The 27,463-nt window shown below is 40.1% G+C and overlaps 1 protein-coding gene across 1 annotated transcript; it reads left to right on the forward strand.

Annotated features, from left to right (window-relative positions):
* Positions 1-1,266: 1,266 nt before the first annotated feature.
* On the forward strand, positions 1,267-27,463 carry LOC117970182 (protein tyrosine phosphatase type IVA 2). The gene is made up of 6 exons (XM_058997324.1): positions 1,267-1,429; positions 14,866-15,551; positions 16,314-16,406; positions 22,389-22,519; positions 23,997-24,071; positions 25,197-27,463. The coding sequence occupies exons 2-6, from the start codon at positions 15,456-15,458 to the stop codon at positions 25,306-25,308; spliced, it is 507 nt and encodes a 168-aa protein (XP_058853307.1). The 5' UTR covers positions 1,267-1,429; positions 14,866-15,455; the 3' UTR covers positions 25,309-27,463.

The raw sequence follows: 27,463 nt of genomic DNA on the forward strand, positions 1-27,463 counted from the left end.
ACAGGACCCCCCTCCCCCAGTGCTTCCTATAAAGCTGCTATGGAAAACCAGGACGCTTTGAAGTTACAGTGTTTCACCATGGTGTTCAAGTGTACACTCAAACAGAAACACCATGACACCTGCTTTCTGCTTCTTCCTTGGTGGCACACACCTTATTGACATCCCAGTTTGATCAATTTGTAAATGGGCTTTCACTGCCTAGCAATAGACAGGTCAAGCAACCGTTTGCAAATTAGGAAGCTAATTCTGGTCTTCTGTGTATTGCAGTGTATTAGATCTGCAGCTTGTCTTCATATTGATGGTAAAGTAGACAGACACAGGCTAGACAGAGGGCTAGTGTCTGTTCTGATGAATCCCTTTGAGTCTCACATTACCGAAAGCGTGCTTGGCCCCTCTGGTTTCAGCTCTGGAAGCTGTAAGAATCAGACAGTGCCTGAGGGCTGGACTCCGTGTCATCTCTCCCCTGTCTTATCTGTGGGGGGAGCAGGAGAGGTTCCTCTGAAGCTGCTCCACATGTTATTGCTCCTTGTCAGACTCAGCAGTGAACCTGCTGCAGATGAGCATGTTGGGCTTGTCAGACTGAAGGCAGGTGGCCTTGATATCGAATGTGACTTTGCATTATCATCAATGGGAGCAAAGAGGCATGGCAAAGAATGCAGACACGCTAGTTTAGCTTATCATTATTTCCATGGCATGCATTTTTTATGTAAAAAATATATATACATTGGAATTAAATGAGTGTATTAAATTAGTTCAATGCATGTATGCAGATAATGCATAATGCATCAGGTTGTGAGTTGAAAAGCCTGAACTGTCCCAAACTGTCCCGCTGAACAGGATTTATTTACATATCACCACACCGAACAGCTCACGTGACACTACCAGCAATGGCAATCTACAGTCTCTGAACTAATCTGCTCTGTTCAATAATAAACTAGCGTTGCTGGAGAGCTTGATCATGGCATAAGGATATTTAATAAAAAAAATATGCCATAAAAGTGATTTCTGCTTTTTTTTTTTTTTTTTTTTTTTTTTTTCAAATCCACAGTTTGACCTAGATTATAAATGCAATAAGGCCGTTCAGGGTGTCCGTATACGTCCAAGATACCGACTTCTCGGGGGCAGAGTTTGAAAATTCGTAAAATAAACAAAACACAAATAAACAAACAAAGAAATAAATACATACATAAAACAGAATATATTGGCCTGTAGCTTTAAGTTGTGTGAAACGTCATCGATGACGTCCGGGCGCAGTGCGTGGCAGTGACGTTTTTCACAAGCAGAGTAACCTCCCATAACCTAACACACAGCCACTGGGAGAGATACGCTGTACCCGAAAAAAAAGAGAGAGAAAGCCACAATTAAACCGGTCTTTATTGTCCACATTCTCTGGGGTTGACTCGGGATTTCAATGAACAGCCTGCTCTTTGTAAGTCTGACTATGTTTTACATTTATTTCCTTTTCCCCCCTCCTAAAACGAGCAGCAAAAACATGTGCCTTGAAGAAGTTTAAACCGAAGAAAGTACAGATCTGTCTTCAGTAGGAAGAAGGCAGCCATTGTGTATAGTAGTAGTATAGTGCTGCTGTTTTACTACGAACGCCGCTGGACTTTACTTAAAATCACATTTTAAATAAAGCATTTGTATTTTGTTTACAGCTACGGTCTCTTTCTTTTTGTAAAATGCGATAGTAAGCGCGAAAACTCGCGTTTTTCAGTTGCTGTTTGATTGCCTCTTTGTTACTAAACTGATAGTTCAAATTTGGGGTGTTTTTTTCTTTTTTTTTAATCGGCAATTTCCTTACAAACAGCAGTAAGTACGTTTTGGATTGCAATTGAATTCCAGACATAAATAACATTGCCACACGTCTGATTTGTAGGACTTTTAGAAATAATAACATGCATTAACACAATTAAACCGTCTTATTCGGTGTGGATTTTCAGTATGTTAATCTGTTACGGTTTTACAGAATCGGGACCAAATGTCTGTGGTTTCAGTTTGTCTGTACATTTCGTGTTTAATTCCTAGTCGTTTAGATTTTATTTAATTGTTTATTATTGTAAAGAAATGAGCAAAATCCTTACATTTTAATGCATTTTGAATTGTAAGCAGTTAATGTATTCGATATAGGCTGTATTTTAATAAAGACGTGTTAATCTGTAGTTGTATCGGCATATGTTGAAAATGGGCGGTTTTTGGCATTGACGACAGACAAGGAAACCACCCTTGTTTAGCATGCTGCACCCTGAACAGAACGTTGTTTATTATATTTCAGTAGTAATATACCAGCCGGTGCGCCACAATATTCCTATCCTGATTCCTTGAAGTCGGAATTGTTATATTCCAGCACGGGTTACCATTAAATGCACAAGGCGTGCGTTGTGAAACCGACCCCAGGGGCCAAGCAAGCCCTGTAACGCGACACTCATGGCTGGTGCCTTGGTTGAGTTAGATACTGCAGCTGTAGTTTTAAGTTTTGTGTAATCGTAGTATTTGCAAGTACGATCGGTGTAGCCAATCTGTCATCCGGCCCATCCCGTGTATTTGTCCTTGTGTTTGAATGCATATAGTCAGTGGTGTGCAACAAGGCCCTTCTCAGTACAGCAGGCCTGCTGGATACCTCAGCACAGTAAGACCTGACCCACTTTTACACAGGAACTAGTACTAGGAGCACGTTTCTAGCTGCAACATTTTTAGATCTGCAACTAAATGTGTATGCCCTTAAGCGTGCCATCTATCAGATTCAAAGTAAGAGACATGATTATACTGCAGGGATTGGAGTAAGACTCCCATTGCATAGCAGTTTTCATCCATTCCTGGTTTTACTGTGAGTTTGACACACTTGAGCTTGTTAACTATACACTGGGGCTTGCATTAAAACCTGGATTGGGTGTGACTACTATGCAATAGGAGTCTTATTTTCATCTTTGTAGTATAGCAGAGTCCCTGATTCTGAAGTCTGATGGATGGTAGGGCAGCAGTGTGGAGTAGTGGTTAGGGCTCTGGACTCTTGACCAGAGGGTCATGGGTTCAATCCCCGGTTGGGACACTGCTGCTGTACCCTTGAGCAAGGTACTTTACCTAGATTGCTCCAGTAAAAACCAAACTGTATAAATGGGTAATTGTATGTAAAAATAATGTGTAAAGAAAATAATGTAATTGTATGTAAAAATAATGTGATATCTTGTAACAATTGTAAGTCGCCCTGGATAAGGGTGTCTGCTAAGAAATAATAATAATAATAATAATGTTAAGCTGAAGGGCATAAACATTGAGTTGCTCATGTCTTGACCGTAGCAAGTAAAACAAGCATGCTTTCTAGGATAGTCTAGGAGTCTTATTTCCATCTTTACTCGAGGGGCAAATCACACACAAAAAAAATAACCAAAAACTCAATTGCATCTAAACATTTCCACCCAAATTAATACTTTGCTGCACTACCCCTAACGGGTCTCTTAATCAAAAAAAAAAAATACATGTTTATTTTCTAGAATTGACAATTAACTTAACAGGTTTGGAAATGCAGTACAGTTTTGCAACTGGTGCTGCGGGTTTAAATAGTGCATGTTTTTTAATGAGCGCGGTATTATTTAGAGGAACCAGTCTAGTATGTAGTAATATGTAGACTCGTTTTTATAATTCTTTTGGTCCTGTGCTAGCAGTGGACTGTGGGGGAAGTCCCTGAACAAGATGTTCCCTACACTGAAAGTTTGACAAGGTCTGCTCTGCTCCGCTCCACAGCTCTGGTGCTACACAGTAGACCAGCCCACAACATCTTTAACCCACAAACTATATAAACTTTATACTTTCAAACACATAAACAACTTCAATACAGTGTCAAACAAGGTTAACGAAACCATTGCACGCTGCACTTTACTGTATACAGGAGCTTCAGTGAGCAGTGTCAGGTACAACAGTACCTGTGCAGCTGGTTCCTGCTGGCTTTATGAGGATATCCTTGCAAAAAATACAGGTGTTTCTAAAAATATGTGTGCATTAATTCAGTAAGGGTTTGGAGGGAGGAGGCTGCATGGTGGTGGTGTATATTGTACTCCTGTGAAATGTGTTCACTCCACCACCTTTTTCTTTCTCTAGAAGCCAGCTGTATAATATAGCAAGCATATTTCTGGGTTGTGACCAGACTGTGCTAGATGTGAGCAGTGGTATTGTATCGCAATGTAAAGATAGCTCTGCTGCACACTAGACCTTCCAGAATACAGTTGTTATATTTCATTGTAGTATCCTTGTCTGTTGTATTCCATAAATCCTATTTTAAATGCGATGGCTTAATTCACTTTAGATGTTTAGGTTGTCCCACGTGTAGCTGCATGTTTGCACTGTGTTTTGTATTCTTTTTAGTATGAAATGTTTAGTTTGTGTTGGTTACATTCTTATCAGGGGGACCATCTAGTAGTTCTGTATTAAATGCTGTCAAATTTAATAAACCAAACACTGTAGCTGCCGCCTGTTTTCAAGACTGTAGTTTTATTGCTGTCCAGCCCTCTCCAACAACCATACTGTATCTTATCAACCAGCAGATACACTCCCTCCCCAGTAATTTCCAGTAACATCCATTTATTGAAATGAATCTCTTGTTTTTTATTGAGTGTTTGTAACGACCTGAGAAGCAGCATCTGACAAATGTATTTGTAATCCGGCCAATTTTAATCGTAATGCAGTTCTTTCTTTTTGGTTTTATGTCTTTTACTTTGATACTTTTTTCAGGTTTGATCACCTTTTTTATGACCCAAGTAGACCAACAAGATATGTTTTAACATACATGCAGAAGGATTTTGTTTTTAGGTACAGTAGAGGTAATTCCTCTATAAAGCCCTGCTCTGTTTGAGACCATGTGCAGCCCCCCCTGTACCACATGTTCTTCATATCTTGCCTGGCAACTCAAAAGACGTTTATTAAAAATTAAAAGGCGACAGCTGTTTGGGGTTCCTCACAAGACCTTGTCACAGCGTGAGCCCAGTGCCTTCTGATGTACCATCACAGACCACCATGCATGAGACGAGATTAAGTCTGCTTTCATCAAATCCTCTGTCTTGGTGGGTGTCAGCTACTACCAGATTTGGCTAGCCTGCTGAGACAAAGCATTCGCTAGCCCATTTGTCTGTTAACAAAGTGACTTTTCGTTTGATTTGATTATGAGCTTGCTGTAATATCTTTAAAGATTAAATATGCTGCATATCTACAATATTGACGATTTAAAGCATGCAGAAATCTGGCCTTGGATACCTTAAAGGTCAGAACAAATCTATTTTTGGCTCGCAGCTCTAGCAACCAAGCACGTCTTGCCTATTGATTCAGTAAGACAGACGGTGTAGAGATTATTAGATGCTTTTACACGTAGACTGTGTTAAGAGAAGTTATTCCACGTTCTTGGACATTTTAGAGACTTACTTTTGTAACTGCATTTGACATCTGGTTTGCTGTTGATGGCTATATTTTGTAATGCTCACCACTCTGTTGTAAGTAATTGTCTCCTTCCCTCTGTCATTCTCCACTTAATTTCGGCATTATGCATTCATAAAGTTAATAGGAACTGAAATTCTCACCTTTTTATTATTTATGTAGCGTGTTTATTTCGGAGTTGTATAATAAAACACATGGAATCTTAGACAAGCGAGTGGGCAGAGAGCAGTCATCTCTGGTTTGTCCCTGGTGTGTTTAAGTGATTAATCCGGGACTGTATCAGACAGGTGACACGGTGATTAGAGCTGGCAGCGTGGCTCGTTCACATGCACACTTCTAAGCCTCTCCTGTCTGAAAGGGACGCTGTTTATCCCAGCTGGGACTTTCCATTCCCAACCCTCTTTCTCTTGGCACTGCTTGCTTCATGGTCTGCAGCTTCCGAATTTCATTTGGAAATGCCGCAGTGATAGTTTAATTAGGGATGTTTCGAGTAGGTATCGCAGGCATGGTCAAATCCAGCACCAGACATAAATGCCTTGTGTTTTTATTACTTAAATGATGTGAATTCTTGCATTTTTTAAATTTGAAGAGATGAGGGGTTTTTGATTTCATCCATAGGAAAGTGTCGCTTTGTTTGTGACTGATAAAAATAGTTTGAAAATTTGAAGCTAATTGTCTGTGGAAAGTCACCAGAATCTTATGGAATAATATCATTTTGGTATTAACCTTTTTTTTTGCTTATGCCCAAATGAACCTTTTTGAAACATTCAGTATTGCATATGGGTGTTGCAGTACAGTACAGTCTGTACATAGTGACCTGAGCCCAGCTCCACCCTGCTGGGTTGATTTGGGCTGGGATCCTAGTTTGTGCCTCATTTGAAAGTGCTTTCGGCACTCATGGTTAATGTAAATATTTCAATATTTAGTCATTTAAAAGTCCAAAGCGACTAGGGGGTGAACTATGCATCAACGACTGCTGCAGAGTCAGTAAACGGGTTACTTGGGGTTCAGTTTTCACATCCTTTTATTTCTGAACTTGTCCTTCACCCAGTCCTGTAAGATGTAAACAGAAACTGTAATGCCAGCAGTAAGATAAACAGGTCTTTTCAAAACATCTTTATTTGTAGCCTGAACTACAGTGGCAGTGGAAGACTGTAAATATGATTCTCACAACAGTGCTGAACATGTGTTTTCTGAACTGTTGTAATATAATTAAGTTGTCCTGCTTAATTTAATGCCAGCAGTGAGCCAAGTGAAGTTTATAAACACTTACATGCAAGTGTCTTCAGGTGCTTTGCTTACTATTACAGCAACACTGAGTCTGATTGAAAATCCTGGGAACCAAATTATTAAACTTATTCAACAAATTAGCTTGACCCAAAAGACAGGTTTGAGCTTGCCTTTTAACGCTGTTTGCTTCTGCATGCTCAAGTTTATTAGGGACCTGCTCATTTCCTGTGTGCCTGTGGCTGTTCCACACGCAACCAAAATACTACTGTCTGGGATATTTTCATGCACTGGGGATGGTTTCTAATAAGGATTTGAAGAACCACCTTGCTGACTGATGGGGGATACCCCTGGAACCCCCTTTTAAAGAATGAATTGTCGCAGGCGGTTTAGCTTACAGATCCGGGAGATGATCTCGGGACATGCCTTGCTTATAGTTGTAATGAATTTCTCTGACAATTAAACCAGAAGGCTAAAATATGACACGCCCCTTTGGTTTCTGTTGAGTCACCCAATTCCTCAAGATATTCTGGTTTGTAATCCTCTGCACCAATCCCTTACCTACTGGCTACCAGATGCCAGAGCTGCCACAACTGTTTTAGATATCCCTATTGTGTTTGTAGTTTAAGTCTTTCTACCAAACACCTGTTGCTTGGTTGTACCTTGTCCTCATTTAATAGGACTAGTTGTTTGCTGGAGTGCTGTTGGTTTTTACTGTATCTTTTGAGAATCTTATTTGGATCATAGTGGGCCATTTCGACAACATTCATTGTCAGTCTTAGTTTGCTGTGCATGTCAGTAGGAAGCAGCAGAATTTATAAGCCCATCTAACATGGAAATATACGCGGTCCTGCAATGCTACAAAGAAATGGGGCCGCAGCAAGCAAAGAATGACTTTAACACACTGCATTTACTGTGAGCTGCTCGCAGCATATTGAAAGTGACTTCAGGTGATCCAAGCTGTATGTTAGAAATGTCGCTTTACATTGTGTTTTATGAATTTCTTTGGGCCGGATAATGAAAAGCTGCAGGTGATTAGTACAGTACACAGAATTTTATTTTTGGCTGTGAAAGAATGCGTGTGAAAGTTCTGAACTCATGGCACACCTGTATTATGAACAGCACTTGCCTGAGGCACACATTCTTTATAAGAATTCAAAAGGGGCAAAATGTCCCGTACCGTAAGCATGGTAGGATTAAGAGTGACGTGAGAGGTGGGGAGTGAGTGTCCTATATAGCCCGATGAACAGTGGATCTTCCTCATTCCAGTGTGTGTTTGGCACCTCCCCCTCTTCCACTTTGTAGGAATTAATCAGCCCCCTCACGCTGGCCTCTGGACTTCAGCACTGATTCCTAACCTGCAAACAGGTTTATCGACTTTGCTGTTCTAAAGCATTTCCGGTCCAGTTTCAGTGTCACACTTGCACAGGAGCACCACAGGACTTGATGTTCTTTTAGCGTGTTACTTCCTCATGCAGTATACTGTAAAATTGTGTTTTTAACCTCTCTGCCTCTGTAATCCTCTTATTTCGAGTACCTCCTGTGTCCCTCCCCCTGCACTGCAGTACCTCTGGTGCCTTGGTACACTGTTTGCTCAGGGCTGGCTCAATTCATTTCAGTCCATCACCGTAGATGTCAAGACCGGTGATGTTTTATTGCTGTTTCCTGCTGACAGCTATGTCAGAATGGAAGGTTATGGGTTTAAAAATAAAACCTTTTGAACAGGACAGGTCACGTGATGTGTTCTGAAGGGAGGTGCTGGTGACGTCCCCGTGCTGTTTTGTACTGTACCAGGGCATGTACTGGCATCATTAATACCGGTACCTTCCCCATGCAGTCACAAGAAGGCTCCAATAAAGCCTGCCTCTCTGCAGAGTTTCTGCTACAGAACAAATATATTGAAATCAACCTGCAAGATTGAAAAAAGAAAGAAAGACTGGCCACCTGCCAAGGTACTTTTTCTTTTTTTTTTTTTTTTAATAATTAAATTAATACAAAAAAGTATATAAAATGGGATAAAAATCTAAGAAGTGGTGTGATGGGTTACTCCTGAAACTTTTTTTAACCTAGATTTTAGAAGGGACCAAGGACTGGTAACTACAGTATAAAACTTTTACATTGTGCATTCTGGTCTCTTAATAGATGCAGTAAATCTCCCAGTGCTGTGGTTATAGCTCTTAACTGGAGCGTGGAGTGACACAGTTGCAAGCCCCCCTACACACACACACAGGGTGCTGGTTATTTGTTAACCCCAACAATGATTGATTGGTTTCTTGATTGCTAAACCTAAAACCATCGAAACCCAAAGTGCTGCAGCTCGCTGTCGGTCAACTGTGTTTGTGGAAAGTTGCTGGGAAATGTTTGACATGAGGTTCTGGCAGGAAGACAGCAAGAAATTACCTACCGTTCACGTGGTACCATAGACCAGTGAGTAAATTAATCAGATTCAGCATAGACCAGTGAGTAAATTAATCAGATTCAGCATAGACCAGTGAGTAAATTAATCAGATTCAACTCAGACCAGTGACTAAATGAATCAGATTCAACTCAGACCAGTGACTAAATTAATCAGATTCAAATGTTATTTGAGCACAACTCGGATTTGACAGAACAGAGTTGAATATGCCAAAACAGGTTTAAAAAAAAAAATACAAAAATCAATGGAAATAAAATTAAGTCAATTTCTCTAGAGCTGTCCTTTGTTTTGAAAAGGTACTAACAAGATTCAGGTTGTTGTTTTTTTTTTTTGTTTTTTTTTTAATTAAAAAGGCTTAAAACTCGTAAAGATAAGCAAGAACACACACAATCAAATAGTTTGCAATTTCATTTTTGGTTTCTGCTGATCCCTTTCAGAATTCAATTCCACTTTTTCTTTTAATATATCTAACTAGCACAGCCGGTTATTTGAATCCTTTGTTTTTGTACTGTGAGTTTCCATAGCCGTACCTCAGTCTATTTTAATTTTACTCTGGAATTCAGTGTATCCAGTGTATGTTCAGCAATAAAGCACATTGATTCCTTTGACAGAAAGCTAATAAATAAAGTAACCATCACCTAAGCTGGACAAAATGCAATGCAGGTTTAGTGGTTTAGGGTTTAGAGCTAGGAGCCAGGAGAACCTGATCTTGAATGGCTAACCAGAGTTGTACCCAGACTGGGACCTCGATATGAGCTTTGAAAAGAGTTTGTTGGAGAGTTCAGCCTGTTCTTTACAAAACCAAATCTGCACAGAACACCCTTTTAAAGGAAGTCCAGTGATTGGGATGGCCATGCTGCCCAAGAGAGCCCTGCAGCATGCTCAGTGCTGGGCACATTACTACAGCTTAAATAGCTGGAGCTGCAGTTTCCTGATCTGCAGTAGCACCTCTCATAAGCAGTTTGATAGGAACGACATGCATCCCAAATATGCCTCTTGTAGTTATTTGCTAGCTAGCCCTTTCCTCTGGTGCCACTCGTGAGGAGAGCGGACAGGTGTGTGTGTGTGTGTGTGATCCCAGAACCTGACAGCCGAGGCAGGCCGTGCTTCCAGGAGGCAGCATGTCAGGTGCCTGAGTGGCAAGCCAGCTCGAGTGCCTGGCACCTAATTCCATGGGCTCATACCAAATTAGCAGGTCCCCCACTAGCTGTTTCGAAAGCCGATCCCTGTAACCTTTCCTGGGGCGGTTTCTCTGTAGAGAGAAATGTTCAGCTGCTGCCGTCCATGTGAATTGACTGTCAAGGCCAAGAAGAATAACCTATATCTGTGCCCTGAAGTCTTCAGTGGCCTTTTTCACATTGCATGGTTTAAACCGTTTCCTGATGATTGACTAGAATCGTTCCTCTTTTTTTAGACATGAAGCTTTCCATTCTAAAATGCTCCTTTTTTCCACGAAGAGCTCATTTTTCGAGCTTGCACTTTTTTCCTGTTTTGTAGTCCGGACTAGTGTGATGGTAACTGACCTGTACAGTTTTAAACAGTATGGGAATAGTCCTGAGTTAGATCTGTGCAGTCTCTACAGTACAGTGCAGTGACATGAAAGACCTTATCAGAACTCAGGGACTGTATTAAGCTGTCCTTGACATAGAGTACCATTCTCAGTCACTGTCCTAAATCGAAGAGGAATCAGGCTACAGTATCTCAAAGACTAGCACTGAGATTAAAGGTAACCTCCTAATTGAGGAACTCACAGTAGATTTACAGTTCTGTTTTGACTACCTTTTTATAATCCACTATTAACCTGACATGTTATGAAGTGTTCACCTGACACATTTCTCTAAAGAGAACGTGAAAGCTTTTTTGGTTTATTGCCCTGCAATCTCACATTTTCATTGAGCACAAGAGTTTCCTGAAACCTCTCCTATAGTCCCTTAACTAACCTGCTTCCACCACAGTTATTGGCTTATGTAGCTGTTCATCACTGGTGCAAGTAAGATTGATTTTGCCTTGCCGCTGTTGTCTAAATTAGGAGAAGTGTGGCTAATTTCAATTCTTGCAGCTAGTAAAACCTTCATGCCTGTGTTTGGAAATGCAGTTGTATTGCACGATGATTGCTTGTCATTTTAAATTAATATATTTCATAATTGGGCTATGTGTTAGTTATTTGATAGAAAATTGCATAGTTCCATTGTCTGGGATAAATGTAAACGGTGTCCATGAAAGACAATGTGTGCCATCAAGTAGTTGTGTGTGTCTTGCACGAGAGGCAGTGCTGGTAAGCTCCTGGGATCTCTGGCTGCTAAGTGTATTTTGGAAATGTTCTGTTGTCTACCTGCTCTAGGTTTGTGTCGGCTTTGTGATTAATGGTGCTTTTAACGGAGTTGCTAATCCACCGGTTCCTTGCCTCTTACCAGGCCTCTCGGGATCAAGACTTAAGTGTTCTTTTATAGGGATTAGTTTTTTTTGGTCCCTGGAAAAACTAAAATATGTTCCGTCTAGTCTAAACGATTTAAAAGTTTCTTTTCTTTCAATTCCTTACCTATTTTTTGACCTGGGTTTTGCCCCTTTAAGAAACACATAAGTAAATGCATGCCGTACGCACACAGTTTTTATAAGATAGACCACGCCGTCCCTGGTAAGCGTAGTGACAGCACAGTCCCCACGGCTGAAGTGTTGTGAGAGAGGAAAGTGTCAAAACATTCTGCGTCTTAAATTCTAGGAACATGTTGCTTCATTCTCAGAGGCTGTAGCTTGAAAGTGCAACATTACTGCTACTAAATGATTCTGTGTAGTTTGTGTTTGCACATCTTGTGTTCCTGTTTTAAATGTTACGACTGTTACCAAATGTACTTTTTAACTAATGTTTAGTAACCGATGTTCTGTGAATAAAGGGTTTTAGTTTTTTTGTGTTTCTTTTTTATTTTGGTGGGTGGGTCTGCAGTGAAATGCATGACCGTGGGCTAAAGGAGCAGTGAATTCATACAATAGCATTTGAGTCAGTATTGCGTCAGCCAACTTTTTGCATGCGTCACTAACCATTTAAAAAAACAACACACTTGTCTAATCACTTTTACTGTAAGCTTATTTAAATGCAGGGTTAACACCCTGACCGGGTTGTATTGTTGACATTCTTTCCAGAACCAGTTTGTCGACGGCAATTTAGAACAAAAATCAATCAATCCATCAATCAGACAACTTTGTATTTCCTGCTGCTGCAAGTTTTGAATGATGTATTAAGTTTCAAATTGTATCCCAGATAAACAGGTAAACCCCCCCCCCCCCTGCAATGGGAGATCCCAGAGGGAGCCGTGTAGCGCAGTGTTAAACTCTGGGATCACTAATGGAGGAAGCTCTGAAACAGACTCCCATTCGCTTCTACAGTAAATATGCAGTGTTCAACTACGGCATGCAGCAGGTGCCAAGATGGCTTGCAAAGGGCAGGCTCTAAGTGCTGTTGGCTAAGCCCGAGATAAAGAAGTTTATATTAAGGTGTTTACAGCCACAGTTGGGCATGTGCTTTGTAGTTTCCTCTAGCAACACCTCAGCTCTCGTTGCAAGTGTGGAAACGCCTTATCGCCTAAGACACAATTGTAGCAGATAGACTAATTCACCAAGCCAGACTTTATTAATGTATTGGAACAATTCACAGTTAAACAGTGGCCCCCAAATTTTATACAGGTGGCAGCTGTAAAGATATCTATAGGAGCTAACAGCCACTCATTAGTTACTGTTAGCGATGGGTCAGTGTAGTTGAATACATGATTATACGAAAAGAAACTAATAATGTGAATAGCATTTTATATATTCTAGTACACAAAAAAGCCTTGTATGTCAGCTACTAGTTTTTTTAAATGCTGATGCTTGATTAGTGTTTGTTTTAAAAGTCATTGTTATTTGCCTATTAAATGGAAGGACAATTTAATTATGCAGTGCTTGTAACAGCAAAATTCTACAGTAAGTATATTCTGTTTGAAATTGTTCCCAGTTTTGTTGCCTTGTTTTTAGCTAATATTAACAGATCCTTGCTTGACTTCCCCTGGAGTGACTGAACAGCAGTTGCTAGGCAGTTGTGAAACAGCTTCTGGGAGCATGGGACTGGCAAACTTTAAATGTGTAAACTGAAATAAAATCAAATATATATAGCATAGGGTAGCATTGCAATTAGAACGGTCATTTTTAACGTTTATGATGAATCGCTAAGCAGAACAACGCAGTGACTAACAAGAAAAAGCTAGAGTTGGAAAGGCGTTCTTTTTTAAATCTGGACTGCAGTTCAATGTGAAACATCTACTGTTGACTTTGTGAATGGATGGAGTAACGTCAACATTTGCACTGACCTTGAAAAGTACAAGCAGGTATGTTCCTTGAATAGTTTACAGCTTATTGAAGAAACAAAGTAACTTGACTTGGATTCATCCGAGATCAGTACTTAATGGCTAGTTGTAATTGGTAGTAATGTTAAACTATTGTAACGTTGGAATGTATTTTCTCTTGTTTTGGCCAGGTTACAATATTTTGCACTATTCACATTATTTTTTATGAATGTTATTGTTTGTTAGAATTAAACAGATGTAGAATATTTAGGTTGCTATATGAATACAGCAAATATGTGGTACTGTGTTTTGTACTGCACAGTATTATGCTACTGTTGCTTTAATTGGAAGAGATACACGCTGGGACGTTGCTGCTTAACTGCGTCTTGGTTCAAGTTTCATTGAGTTCTCTATTAATTGGATAAATGTTAAAACGTGTGCCTAAGGAAGAGGGGTTGGTTTAAAAGGCACTTGCTTTATCTTGAATGTAAGACTGACTTACTTGACATCTGCTCTGTTCTATAATGTTTGTCCTTGCTAACAGTATGCAGCACGATACAGTAACACAGAGGGAGTGGGGGGTTCATTAATGTATGGCGTGGGATGCAGACTCTAATGGCAGTTAGACAAACAGTTTTTGGGGAGTTTAAGAGTTTCTGGTCTCTGCTGCTTGTCATGTAAGTAAGTGATAGATTAACTTTTAAAAACAGAATCTGGTTGGAAACGGTGCTTTGAGCATGAAAGCGTTAAGCCCTTTGGGACAGGTTTAATTAAACCTGTGGGGAAAACTGTGCAGCAGATCGTGATCAGTGTGCTGTAGACTTGGAGGTGCACCTGCCTATTGCTGTATATGCGCATGTGTGTCTTTGAGAGTGTGTGAATGTGTGTTTTCTGAGTGTGTGGTTAATTTGTTGAAAGTGCAACACTTGCAGAATGTCTGTGCTGAGGTTGTAATTGCAAAACTAACTTGAGCGGAAATTTGCATGACTTCCCGGCAAAGGGGAACACGGCGACGCTAAGTTAAGTAAAGCTGTGATCACACTGGTTCTGTGGCAGCTGTGATGCACTTAGTGAATGTAGCCTGGGCTGTTTCACTACACTGGGGAGTGGCAGTAAACACTTTGAAAAGTGTCAGATGTGAAGCTGGGCTTTTCATTTTTTAAAATGTTTGAGAAGGGGGATTTTAATTCAGGGGTACCAATCCAGGAAAAGAAGTGAATGAGTAAAATGCATAACTGTGAAGTAAAACAATATTGATGTCAATCAATGCAGGTAGTTCCATAGGAAGGCAAATTACTATAATAATAATAATAATAATAATAATAATAATAATAATAATAATAATAATAATAATAATAAGGTTGAAAATGGAAATGTTAAAGTGAAAAATACAAGCATTTGTAGTATTGTATCTTGCTGCATTGTAAAACTAAAAGTAAAGTGTATGAATACGACATCATGTCTACTTGCTCTCTCCTCTTTCCGCAGTGTTTCTGTGTTGATTTGGGTCGCACATTTATGGCGTTTTTGAGCGTCAGTGGGGATTTCTGCCAGGCTCAGCACCTCGCCTTTGCAGACAAGTGAACCGACGGCACCCCAAGGCAAGACCACGCCAGCCGGAAGCCTCCCTAGACAGACACCAGGGCGAGAACACTGGGACTGAAACGCTCCCGCGGCTGGGGAATACTTCCTCGCTTCTACAGACTTGCTCTCTGTCTCCCCCCTCTTATTTACTCTTCCTGAATGGGGTAAACATTCCCTGGATCTCTGATTGGATGACTGAAGGATAGTAGGGTTATTTTTTTCCCCTCCCTGGAAAGGGGTTCAGTGGAATTAACGAACCCTCCCCTACACGTTTCTGCGGCAGCCATTTATTTAAATTTTTTTCATTTTATTTTGTATCGTCAGATCTACGTGTACAAAATATCTCGAAGCCACAGAATCGTTCCTAGCTGACATCTGAGCCAAAGTTGGGGATTTGTCAACCCTACTACTTTGCTTTTTTTTAAATTAATAAAACAAAGTTTATTTTATTTTTATTATTATAATTAATATTTTTTTAACCTTTGCTTGCCAATATGAACCGCCCTGCTCCTGTTGAGATTACATACGAAAGCATGAGGTTTTTAATAACTCACAACCCAACCAACGCAACCCTCAACAAGTTCACTGAGGTAAGGCCTGCTAGTAATTCTGTTTATTTATTTGTTTATTTATTTTGCTTGTGTCACTGAGCAACATTTACAGAATGTGGAATAACTAGCAGTTATGAACACAAAGTAATTTTCCATGCAGAGTTTCCTCATTGCATTTAATCCAGCTGTATGTAAAATGATAAGATTGACACACTGGTGTCACTCCCTTTTTATTCATTTCGCCTGGGATGTTCAACTGAGAATAATTTACTTTTAACTGTCTTGTATCCACGAAACCTAAGACACAAGTTGTTTAGGTATCATCTGGTGACCGCCTTGCTTAGTCAATTATTTGGCTTGGGACACTATTTTAAGTCTTGCATGGACATTTTGTTACAGCTAGTTGGTCCACGTGCTGTGAAAGCTCATGGTGTTTCCCCCTGGTTTTCAGTATGTCATCGATAGTGTTCATGCATGTGGATGTCATTTACTGTGATCACCTTTTTCATGTTGCTGAAACCTGTGTTTTATATCCTTGGCAATGGACGAGGGATGTTGCTCACATACTTTGTTGCTATGGGGTTCGGCCAAACCCAAAGGTGGGGGCTTGGTTCACAGTAACAGACGTCAGAAAACAGCTTTGTGTTTACTTGGAGACAACCTACAGGTTGTTAACGAAGACGACTTGCACGTGATCCAAGTGTTCAGATCATTCCCTTTGTAGCATTTCTGTGTGGTCAAGCATAGGAATTTAGTGTTGTGACTGCCTTTTTTTTTTTTTTTTGGTTCTGTGTCTCGCAGGAACTAAAGAAATATGGAGTCACAACACTGGTCAGAGTGTGCGATTCCACCTACGACACGGCACCAGTGGAGAAGGAAGGGATCCAGGTGGTGGTAAGTAGCCTGTTGACTTGCATACACAGCAGATCATCGTTTGTGGATCTTGCTCCCATCCCTTTCACCTCTGTCCTTGTTTGAGAGGGATTGTTTGGAGATGACAAAGCCCACGTGATTGTGCAAGGGATTTTTAAACCCTTTGCTCAGTCGTTATGAAGGAGGACGTTGGACAACCCTCCGCTTCCAGAAATGAGCCACAATCCTTTTTTATTTTTTTTCTCTCCCTCCTTTTGACTATCGCATCACATTTCATAGTGTTGCAATTTTTCGTGTGTTGATTTTACTGAATGAGCTGTTACCCCTAGCGTTTTTGTATGTGTGTGTTTCAAAAACAATGTTGTAACTTAGTAACCCATCTGGTAACACTGACCAGGTCACAGCTGTAAAAAAGATGCTGCAACTCTGTCTGCCTGCCGTCCTGGAATCTATTCGAAATAGAAGACGTGTCTGAGCTCTGTGTTCATTCTTGACCTTTACTGCCGTCCCAAAGTGTGATCAAGAAGATGGTTCCTTTACACTAGTACTGCAAGCTGCGTGTACTAATAACCTATTCCAAATCCTCTCTTGCTAAAACTGTACATTTCACTGACGATTATTCAATATATTCTGCGCCTATTTCCTAATAGCTTGTGAAATTTAGGAGCATTGTTTGTGAGGGTTTTTTTTTTTTTTTTTTTTTTTTTTAAATATATCTCTCTATCTCTATCCTTGGTTTCATTATGACTCTTAAAAGAATCCTACAAGGCTGGTAGATTACTATGGGATTTGTGTTTTGGTTGTGCAGTGATTTTTCCCGTCTATCAACCTCCAATCCCGACGGCTCCTGTAGAAAGCTCCATGCTGCAGCTCAGCCCTCTCTGAACAGACTGTCGCAGGCAGATTGATATCCAGCTCTGGGGCAGCTGTGCCAAGAGCAGGGATGCATATCTGTCTGTGTCGGGTTCCTTGCGTGTGAACTTATGGCTGGTCTCCCAGTCTGTGTGTCTCTCTCTCTTTGCAGGGCTGTAGTCTAGTATCAAATCCCTTTTTATCATGCTTGTTATAAAATGCAATGCTTTTTAGACAGGGTATAATGCAGACGTGTGTTCATGAATATAAAACGTACATTTGTTTTTTTACAATTGAAACTTTGCAATACAAAACTAGTCTGATTCAGCTGTGCTGTGCAGAGTGAGATCCAAAAAGGCTTCAACATTTGTATCCAGGGTAGACAGACACAGGTGTGGTTTGCATTACAACTTCATTCTTGGCAAACATGGGTAGTAGAGTGTAGGTAAAAATCCAATTTTGTACTTAAACGGCAGACAGCTGGTGACCTTATAAGGTTCATCAGTGTGCAATGTGTATGTGTTCTTGAAATGATTCCCGTTTTCAATGCAAATATATATACACAAATGTTTGCACTTGTCTTTCATCAGAACTAGATGGTATGGCATAGCCTATATTTCTGCAGTTGACACCTGCCAAAACACTGTACCCTACAGTAGCTTGCAGGAATTAAGTATCACATTTCCAGTGAAGAGGAAGAAGGTTTTTATTGAAGTAAGCTGATATTTAGACTAGTAACATTTTTCAGGAACATTACAGCAGTAAAAGTGCCCAGGTAGTGTTCTAGTGGCTTTAACAGCAATTTCAAATTTTCCTTTACTGTAAACCAGTTCGCTGTTTTCAGAGGCTGTATTCTTGGTATAGGAACTTGTGGGTTTTCTTCCTCAAATCAACATCCCCTTAACCTATCCTCTCAAAGCCACTTAACCCTTTGCAGTCCATTGTCGGACCTGGTCCGACATTGCAATTATTCCTATCAGGTAAATTGTTGGACCCTGTCCGACATCATTATAGAAACGCAAAAAACTGGTTTCTAGTCGTTTTTTCTCCGGAAAAAGCCGAGAAAACCATTCAATGGCGTATCTCATGAATAGTCATACATGGCCCTGGTATCAGATAACGGGGCGGTCATAAGTAAACAAGCTGGCTGATACACGGACATTTGCAGAGCTTTTTTGAGATGTTATAGTAATAAAATAATGACTTGGATCGCATTATTGAGGAGTTTGGTGATAAAACGAGTGATCAGGAGATGATTGATCGGTATGTACGACTATTATTATTTATTTCTTACATAGGTGAAAGCTATAGCGAACGAAAGGGTGGGGCGGGGCTGGAGATGCCTAGTGAGTGCTTTGTTATTATGCAGGGCCTTTTAAACCCGTTTTGATTGTGGAAAAAAATACTTTTAAACAACGCGTCTAAAATTAACTGCGCGTGTGAAAATAAATTGGACCTGACGTGCCTGACACACACTTAATTAATGGACTGCAAAGGGTTAATACTGCACTACAGGACCTGGCAATCGCAGGCTTCCCTTCAATAGCTAGCTGTTAACCTCCGTCTTGGCTGGCTAGTCAAAGTCAACAGACTTTTCTTACTGCACTACACGCTTCAATCGGTTCCAAATGTATCCAGGTTGCAAATACGAGTGCAGTCATGGATGATGTTTAATACAGTATCTTCTGATGGACTAAATGCTTGCTGATCATTTCTGATAATGCAGGAAGTATTAAATACAGCGATACATCTCTAATGGCTGCATTTTGACCGTTTTGTGAAACGTTTATGGAGGTATGGTCTCCAACAGGATAAAGTGAATCTTTGCTCAGCGCAACATAAACATGGTGCAGAAGAGACCATACAACCTTATTCGATTTGCTGTTTGTTTCAAAATGTAATTATTTTCATTTTTTAAAATTATTTTCTGTGCTGGTAGAGTCTTTGCTTTGTCACTGAAAAGATTTGATTTGTCCCGAGATTAACTTGTTCTGGAAATCGTGCTCCAGTACAGCAAAGCATCTCCCAGGAAGCAGTGCCCTGTGCCCGTCGGCCACTTCACTCACAAAGACAATAATCTGGTGCCTGTCGGTCTGTGAAAAGCCGATTCTCAGAGCTTGATAAATTGTTGTTGTTTCAGCAGCTGTCCTGGCTATATATAGGACTGGCTGTGTGTGTGTGCCAGGGTGCACTGCATGAGGAGCAAAATACCTGGATTAGTGTGTCGGGTCGCTGCTCAAATATAGGACACATTTTATAGAGGCTGGAAATAGCTTGCCTCCTGCGATTGCTGTTAATTTAGAACAGCTCTGTGCAACAGCCGTTTTAATCGACTGAGGCATCTTACCCTGCGTGTTTTTTTTTTGCTTTTGTTGTGGTAGAAGTGGACATTCGCAACATGTGGGTGTCATCTTACTGCCAAAGTAGAAAAGATGAAGAGGGATTCAATGTTTTTTTGCAGACACACCTAGAGTACCACCTCTCTTACCGTCACCCCAGCACGATATTCAATGTGGGTCTTTACTCTCACAGCAGTTGTTTATGCTTGATCTACTCCCTTTCTGTCTTCCAAATTCTCTTGTGTAGCATAGCCAAGTTGATGAGGGTTACGGTTCTAATGTGTGTCTTTCCATGTGCAGATGATGTTACAGTAGTTAGTTTGACTTTACTGGTGGGTGTGCGTGTGTGTGTGTAAATTAGGTTTGTATTTTATTAAGTGCAATGTTGTTCCTGAGGCAGTTTCTCCATATCCTTTTTCCTGTCACTGCTGGAAAGTATTGTGTGCTTCTGACTGGAGTTTCTGCTGTCAATTTGAGCTCTGTCTTGCTTTTACTGTCTGCTTGCCATGAATTGAAACCGATTCCTCCCTGCATTAACATACCGTCTCCGACAGTCGCTCCTCCTTGAAGTTGTCCCGTTGCGCTTTGGTGCAGTGAATAGTCAACTGCTCCTGGACTACTGTTTTCTGTGCTTTTCTCAATATATGAAACGTACGTTTGATAATATAACGAAGGTGTACGTATGCATAGTGCATTTTAGTCTTGTGAACTGCTTGTTCAGTTGTGTTGAAACTTGGTACGGGCATTCCTTAGAACAAGTTAGGTTTGTATGCCTTTTAAAATCCTTGGCATATCTGATAGGGCTTCATTTTTTGTGCCGGGTGTGGTGGATTATAGTTTCTGATGTGCAAAGTAGCTGCTAGTTTGTTCGAACCGATACTGTGAGCAAACGATGGCCAGTCCTACACCGTTCGGGAGCACTGAATTAAAACTAGATGTATTTATGTATGTAAAGGGTAACCTTTGCTTAAGGAAGCTCATAGCGTACAGGGAGTCCAAAGGAAAGCCCTGCTGCAGCCTCTGCCCATACTGATAGTATCTTGCAATCAAAAGAATACTAAAAATGGATAGAAAAGAAAGGCTATACACCGCAGTGTGTTTGTGAAGCCCAGCAGCATTTCTTTGTGGTGAAAGCAATGAATGAGCGATTCTTGGGGCACTTGACTCAGACAGAACCTGTTGAAACCAACAGAGTTAGCAAACACACAGCCACAGAGAGAGAGAGAGAGAGAGACACAGAGACAGAGAGAGAGAGAGAGACAGAGAGAGAGAGAGACAGAGAGAGAGAGAGACAGAGAGAGAGAGAGAGACAGAGAGAGAGAGAGAGACAGAGAGAGAGAGAGACAGAGAGAGAGAGAGAGACAGAGAGAGAGAGAGAGAGAGATGCCCTTGTAGTGTTGAGCAGAGAGCCAGCATGCAGCCAGCATTCTCTTGTCTGTGTGGGCATGTTTTTATAGTGCAACAGGACATGCACCATGTCCCCGTAATATTGTTAAATACGAGTACCACTTTAAATAAAAAAAATAAATAAAAAAAAAAGTATCAAGAGGTCATTGATGGAATTAAAAAACTAATCCTGCAACGGCTATCTTTTCTTTGTTGATGATTTTATAAACATGATACGAAGAGTCACTAGTTAAGTAGAGCAATTAAACCCTACATAATTAATACTCTCTCACTTTCCCAGTATCAGGCCAGCCAAAGGACAGGCATAAAGTATATGCTTTTCACTCCTTGATTAATGTTTTTGCTGCAGAAGAGCCTGTTTGCATCTGTGTAAATGCCAGCATTTTTATTCCAGCCTTTTGAAAGCAGACACCACAACGACATACTGCTGTTTTAAATGTGCTCTCGCCTTCGTGATTGCATGTGTGACTTCCTCCTAAGAGAATTGTTGTCCAATAACAAAACAAGCTTACTGACACGGCAGGAAACACATAGCCCGGAAAGATCTTTTGAACATGCAGATTAGTATGTTTCGTGCTGGTTTCAAGGGACAAGGGAAACAAATTAGGGGAGATCCCACCTATCCACCCTTCCCACAGACCCCACACCCGGTTTGGTAATGGCTCAGTTTTATCAGCAAGGTTTTAGTTTGCTTTTTTTATTTGTCTGTTTGTTTGTTTAGTGTGTTCAAGAGATATAAAACCAGATCCTTTTACCTGGAAACTGCCTTCGTGTCTGTCGTCGTTTACTTAGCGGTAATAAGAGTCCGAAGATAAGGGTTTGCATAGTGGGTTTTGTATTTGCAAATTGCAAGCTGCTTTTTTATTTTTTTCCTCCCATAGGGAAATTTCAGCTCCAACAGCATGTTAATGATGGTATGTGGTACTATGGTTGAGGTACAGGTTGTGAAATTTAATATGCCGTTTTTAACCCTTAAACACCCAGCCTTTTTTTGACAGGGTGTATATGATGTATATAATATTCTGTGTAGATTAGTGCACAGGATACAAGAAGGGCAACATGTGAATTGAAATACCTTGGGTGGCACAGATGACCACGACCCCACATGGTTGTGATACTGATCCTGGAACAGTGTACCCCTCCCTAGTTTACTGATGGATTTACAGCTTCTTCCTGTCAATTCCATTGTGATTTAAAGCTCGATATTGTAATTTATTTGCCCTTGGTTATCGTATTCAAGGTTATGGTGATCTAAGTGTGTGTACGTTCTTGCATCAGATCGTCATATCTTCATAGCACTTGGGCACGTGTTTACAAGAAGACTCCTATCTTTGTAGTTTTGTTTTTGGATTGATGTGTGTGTGTATTTAGTGCACAGGTAAAACAATATTTTTTCACCCAATAGGACTGGCCCTTCGATGATGGAGCACCTCCCCCAAGTCAAATAGTTGACGATTGGCTGAACCTCTTGAAGAACAAGTTCCGAGAGGAGCCTGGATGCTGCGTGGCAGTGCATTGTGTTGCCGGGCTGGGCCGGTAAGTCATGCTGCTGCACCCTCAGATGTCTTCACGTGTAGAGCATGCTATCATGTTGGTCATAGCGCCTGTGCATCTGCCCACACAACACCACATGAATGTCATTACGACACATTGCTTACCGCTGGATGTGCTGTATTGCAGTGACCAAGGCCATTAAAGAATTGCAGAGCGACCAAGGGAAAGAAAGGATAGGGTTTGTATTCCTTTGTAGCTCTCTAGAGAAAAATTATGATGCAGCTTGGTTCCAAGTATAACATTGGTAAAGGCTTGAAAAGCTACCTAAATACCAGTGTAGGCAAATGGGGAAAACCAAACCACTTGGCACGGGGGAGGAGCGGATTTGAGTTCAGCTATTTTTTTTTTATTTTTGTGTCTGTCGGCCAAGTTTGATCCCATGACCTGTATATTAGTAAAGTGCTCTCTGCCTCCGGAGCAACATTTAACTGCAGTTATCTCTTCTCTCTCTCCCTCTCTCTGCAGTATGCGATTAGAAGTCACAAACTAGGAGACTAGAGTTTCCCCTTTTGTTAGGTATTGTACTGTTTTCACCTGCCCCCTTATTGTTAGGCAGTTAACTTTGCTTGATGCATTTGACTCCCCTTCTAGTCTTCTGAAGTCACCCATTGACGTCCTCCATGTAAAGTTTGTTGGGCAGTCCGAGCACCACCTTGCACATGCTGTGCATTCTCTGGGATGAGTTCCTCTGAAAGATGCACTGGGGACCACGATTGAGGACGGGAAAGCTTTTATGGTGCTGCGTGTGTTTTTTTTTTTTTTTTTTTTTGTGTTTTCTTGTTTGTATAACTTTTTCAAATAAATGATCCTAACCTTATTGCTAAAGTAATTTATTTCAATAAAATGAAAAGTAGGTCATTTTATCTTTGCCAAAGTGTCATTTATATTGTTTTTGAAGAGCTGGCAGTGAGTAGCCTTCTGTGATAGTTTATGTCCAACTGAATATTTTATGAATTTTTTTTCTTTCACATGAACGTCAGAGTTTATTTTTATCCAGACAAGCTGCTACGTAGCATTTGGGGATAACTGAAAGAAGCTCTGAGTGTTCTATAAAGATATTGCAGAAATCTGTGCGCAGTTAATGTAGAAGTTCCCGGGAGATCTCGTTATTTGCTGGTTCACATGAGTTCAGATCTTATTTTGAAGGAAGAAGCTGGATTGTTTACCGGCTATATTTCATTTTTCTACGGGGCAACGTTTTAAATCGGTGTTTTTCATTTAAGCAGAATTTGGTCAAGGTGGCAGGCATGTTGCAATACACGGTTATGTGTCTTTATACTTTTATCTCTAAATATTTAACACACTGGTGCAAGTACAAATAATCACAAGTTTAATACAGGGATTGCTCAATGCATGTCGTCTTATGCAATCTGAAGAAATCTGTTGTACGCGGTTAATGGTTAATCTTCATGTTGTGGAATGCATCCCTAACCCTACTCTCTCTGTACCTTCCTTTCAGAGCGCCTGTTCTGGTGGCCCTCGCCTTAATAGAATGTGGAATGAAGTATGAGGACGCAGTCCAGTTTATACGACAGTAAGTTATTTGCGAACCCAAGATAAGACGGACTAAAATAGAATTGACTGCAGCTTTCTGAACTGTTAAAGCCAGTATTGCAGAATGTAGAAACCAGTGGTAAATTACAATCCTAAAATTCGAGTGCATTGCCTTGTTAAATTACGGTACAAATGAAGCTTGCATTTCATGTTCTTTCTTCTGGGTTACTATTGGCTTGCCGTTGAGTGTATTTCTTGGAATGGGCTGATTCTCCTGGGAACGCTGTTGCAAAGATGTAAATGAATTGCACAGAAACTCTGATAACTTATCTTGCAAAACTTGGCACAACATGATAAGATCACGGTTCAATTGATATCTGATGTGTCGGGGAAGTATGGCAGACAAAACTTGGGTAAAACCCAATTAAGGATGAGATTGTCACATGAGATTAGGAGAGAATCCCTCTGCACATAGTATACCAGATAGAACTGTTTTAATACATTGATACTTTTTGAGTTGCAATGATAATAAAAGGGTGCAAGGTGGCTGTGACCAGTATGGCTGGTGGTGATGTCAGATTAAAGACAGTGGACACACACAGACAGCAGTGCTGGGATATGAACAAATGCGCTGATGCGCCCGTTTATTGTAAAAATAAAAAGGGTTAAACAAAACAGAACACTTACTCAAAATAAACGGCATGTTGGCCAAAACAGACAAACAAAACAAACACGAAACCAAACAAGTATCGTGCTGGTGTATAAACCAGCAGGCGTAGCAATTGTTTATTTAATAAGCTTTACTTGGCTTTACCTCCGACCCTTGTTCCACCTCCGAATACACACACACCCCCCGTGCAGCCAAAGCTGCAGGACTTTTATATTCTGCCCGAGGGATTAACTGGCTATTAATGATCTTATTAACCCCTCGGCCATAGTCTGCAGGAGTTTAATGAATTTGCGTGACTGTCAGCTAATTAAATAATTAGTACGATTGCCACAATTCAGTACAATTGCCACAATTCAGTACGATTGCCACTGGGCATCTTTGCAGGCACTCTCATTAGGTGTTCAGTGTTTGGATGCTGATGAAGACTCAGTTGCTTGTACTGTCACTGCTCTGTGGATAATATAAATCGGAACTTTTTTTTTTTTTGTCTTTCAGAAAGAGACGTGGTGCTTTCAACTCCAAACAGTTGCTTTACCTCGAGAAATACCGACCCAAGATGCGTCTACGATTCAAAGATGCCAACAACCACAACTGCTGCATCCAGTAAAGCGAGGAAAACGATCAAAGGAAAACGAAAACAAATCTTAGCCTTTTCGGACTGTGCTGTCGCCTGGGAATGTCAACGTCGAATCGAGCCAAAGTCCAGGAGTGTTTTAATCATGAATAAGGCTGCCACGTTTACGCTTTTTTTGTAAGCCGTGTAAACCACCACCCGCAGTAACTTTTAAACGTCGGGCGAGGCCTTTTCAAGCAAAACGATAATTAGAAAAAAAATCATTGGGGTTAGTAAGCGGTACATAATACGCTCTAGTAAAAAATACAAGTGGAGCTAAAACTTGACAGCTTAAAGAATTATTTGCACAGGAGCTTCTCTGGTGGGGTACAGAGAATTTGGAAAAGTATATGGCTAATTTCAATACAATGCAATGTTAAGCACATAACTGCCTTTTTACTGTCAAATACTTACACGCTGCAGCTTAATGCTGATCATCTGACAATTCTGGGAATTAAACCTACACCAGCAAACTAAAAACAACTGTCAACCAAACGGACAGAGGAATAAATAATCCCTACGTCATGAAATCCAAGCAAGGCAATGCCGCTACACACAATCCACAGTCTTGGAGTATTCATTTGGCAGTATCTCTGCACAAAATAAGGCTAGTTTGTCTAATAATGGATCCGCGTGTCATAGAGTTAGTATGGCATTGCAACACAATATTAAAACAAACCGGAGGCAAATTAAGCAGACCGTCAGCTGGTCAATGTTAGTTTCTAGTTTTATGAAATTAAACTAAATAGAGACCCTTGCATGTTTTTAAAGGTGGCAGCCTTAATCACAATGTGTTTTTTTTTTTTTTTCTTTTTTTTTTTTTTTGTAAAAACCAAACTGGGTGGGTGGGATAACCTCTTAGTTGTAGGATTACATTGTCCTTTTTTGTATTCTGTTTGATCTGGTCAGATTGTATCAAAGGAGAATGTAGAGTGTGACTTGTCTGAAATCAGGGTAATGGTGCAGGAGTACACTTCTGGGTTTGGGTTGGGGAGTGGTTGATTGGTGGGGTTGACAGTCCAGATTTAGTCTGTGCAAATCTCAGTGATTTGTATTTTTAATTAAGCAAGACCGTACTTTTAACATAATTTAAATAAAGTCATGATTTTTGCACAAAAATAAAAGCTTCCAAAAGGATTTCCTTCAATGCAGTAATGTATTTGGCCCCCCATGCAATGTACAATGTTGGGGTGGGGGTGGGTAGATTTGCCAGTTAGCTAGCCATATTGTTCATTACAGTATCTTGTCTATCTTGAACACAGATTCCCTCCTCGCTCCTGTTTTGTAATACAGATTTTTATTTATCTGTACTGATTTGGGAGTACTCATCAGAAGTCTCAACAACAGCAAAAGTCCTTTTGAAAACTGTTACCTACCCTCCTCCGAACAGCTACCTTTTCAGACTGGGAGGAGATCAGCCAATGTGGTTTTTGTCTACCCAAGTGGGCACAGGCAGGCTTCCAGTCACCTTACTGGGTTACAGGGATTTTTTAAATTTTATTTTAGGGTGACGTTTTAGTTCAAGAGCAGTCGTTTGTACATTGCAACATGCATAGTGGAGAGGCTTTCTCTACTGCCAGATAAATCCCCTATGTGTGTGTGTGTGTATGTGTGTGTGTGTGTGTATATATATATATATATATATATATATATATATATATATATATATATATATATATATATATATATATATATATATAATATACACATACATATATACACATATATATATATACATATAATATATATATATATATGTGTGTGTGTGTGTGTGTATATATATATATATATATATATATATATATATATATATAAATTACTCCAAAATAAAATCTTTTTGCTTTTAAAATGTCAATTCTCTCCCCTCCCCTGTTTTAATTTATCTGTCTATCATATATATGTGTGTGTGTGTATATATATATATATATATATATATATATATATATATATCTCCACACACACAAAAGTAAATCTGTATTCAACTTATTTAGCATATGTTTTTGAGAATCTTGATGGATAAATAAATTCTTAAAGGATAGATGTATTTAAATTAAATTAAAAAAAAGGTTAAAGGGTGGGAACACAGACCCATTTAAGCTGCATTTTCAAAAGAAGAAATGTTTTACAATAATAAAAATAAAACAATGTT

The sequence above is a fragment of the Acipenser ruthenus genome, chromosome 23, assembly GCF_902713425.1.
Source record: "Acipenser ruthenus chromosome 23, fAciRut3.2 maternal haplotype, whole genome shotgun sequence".
Classification (NCBI taxonomy): Eukaryota; Metazoa; Chordata; class Actinopteri; order Acipenseriformes; family Acipenseridae; genus Acipenser; species Acipenser ruthenus.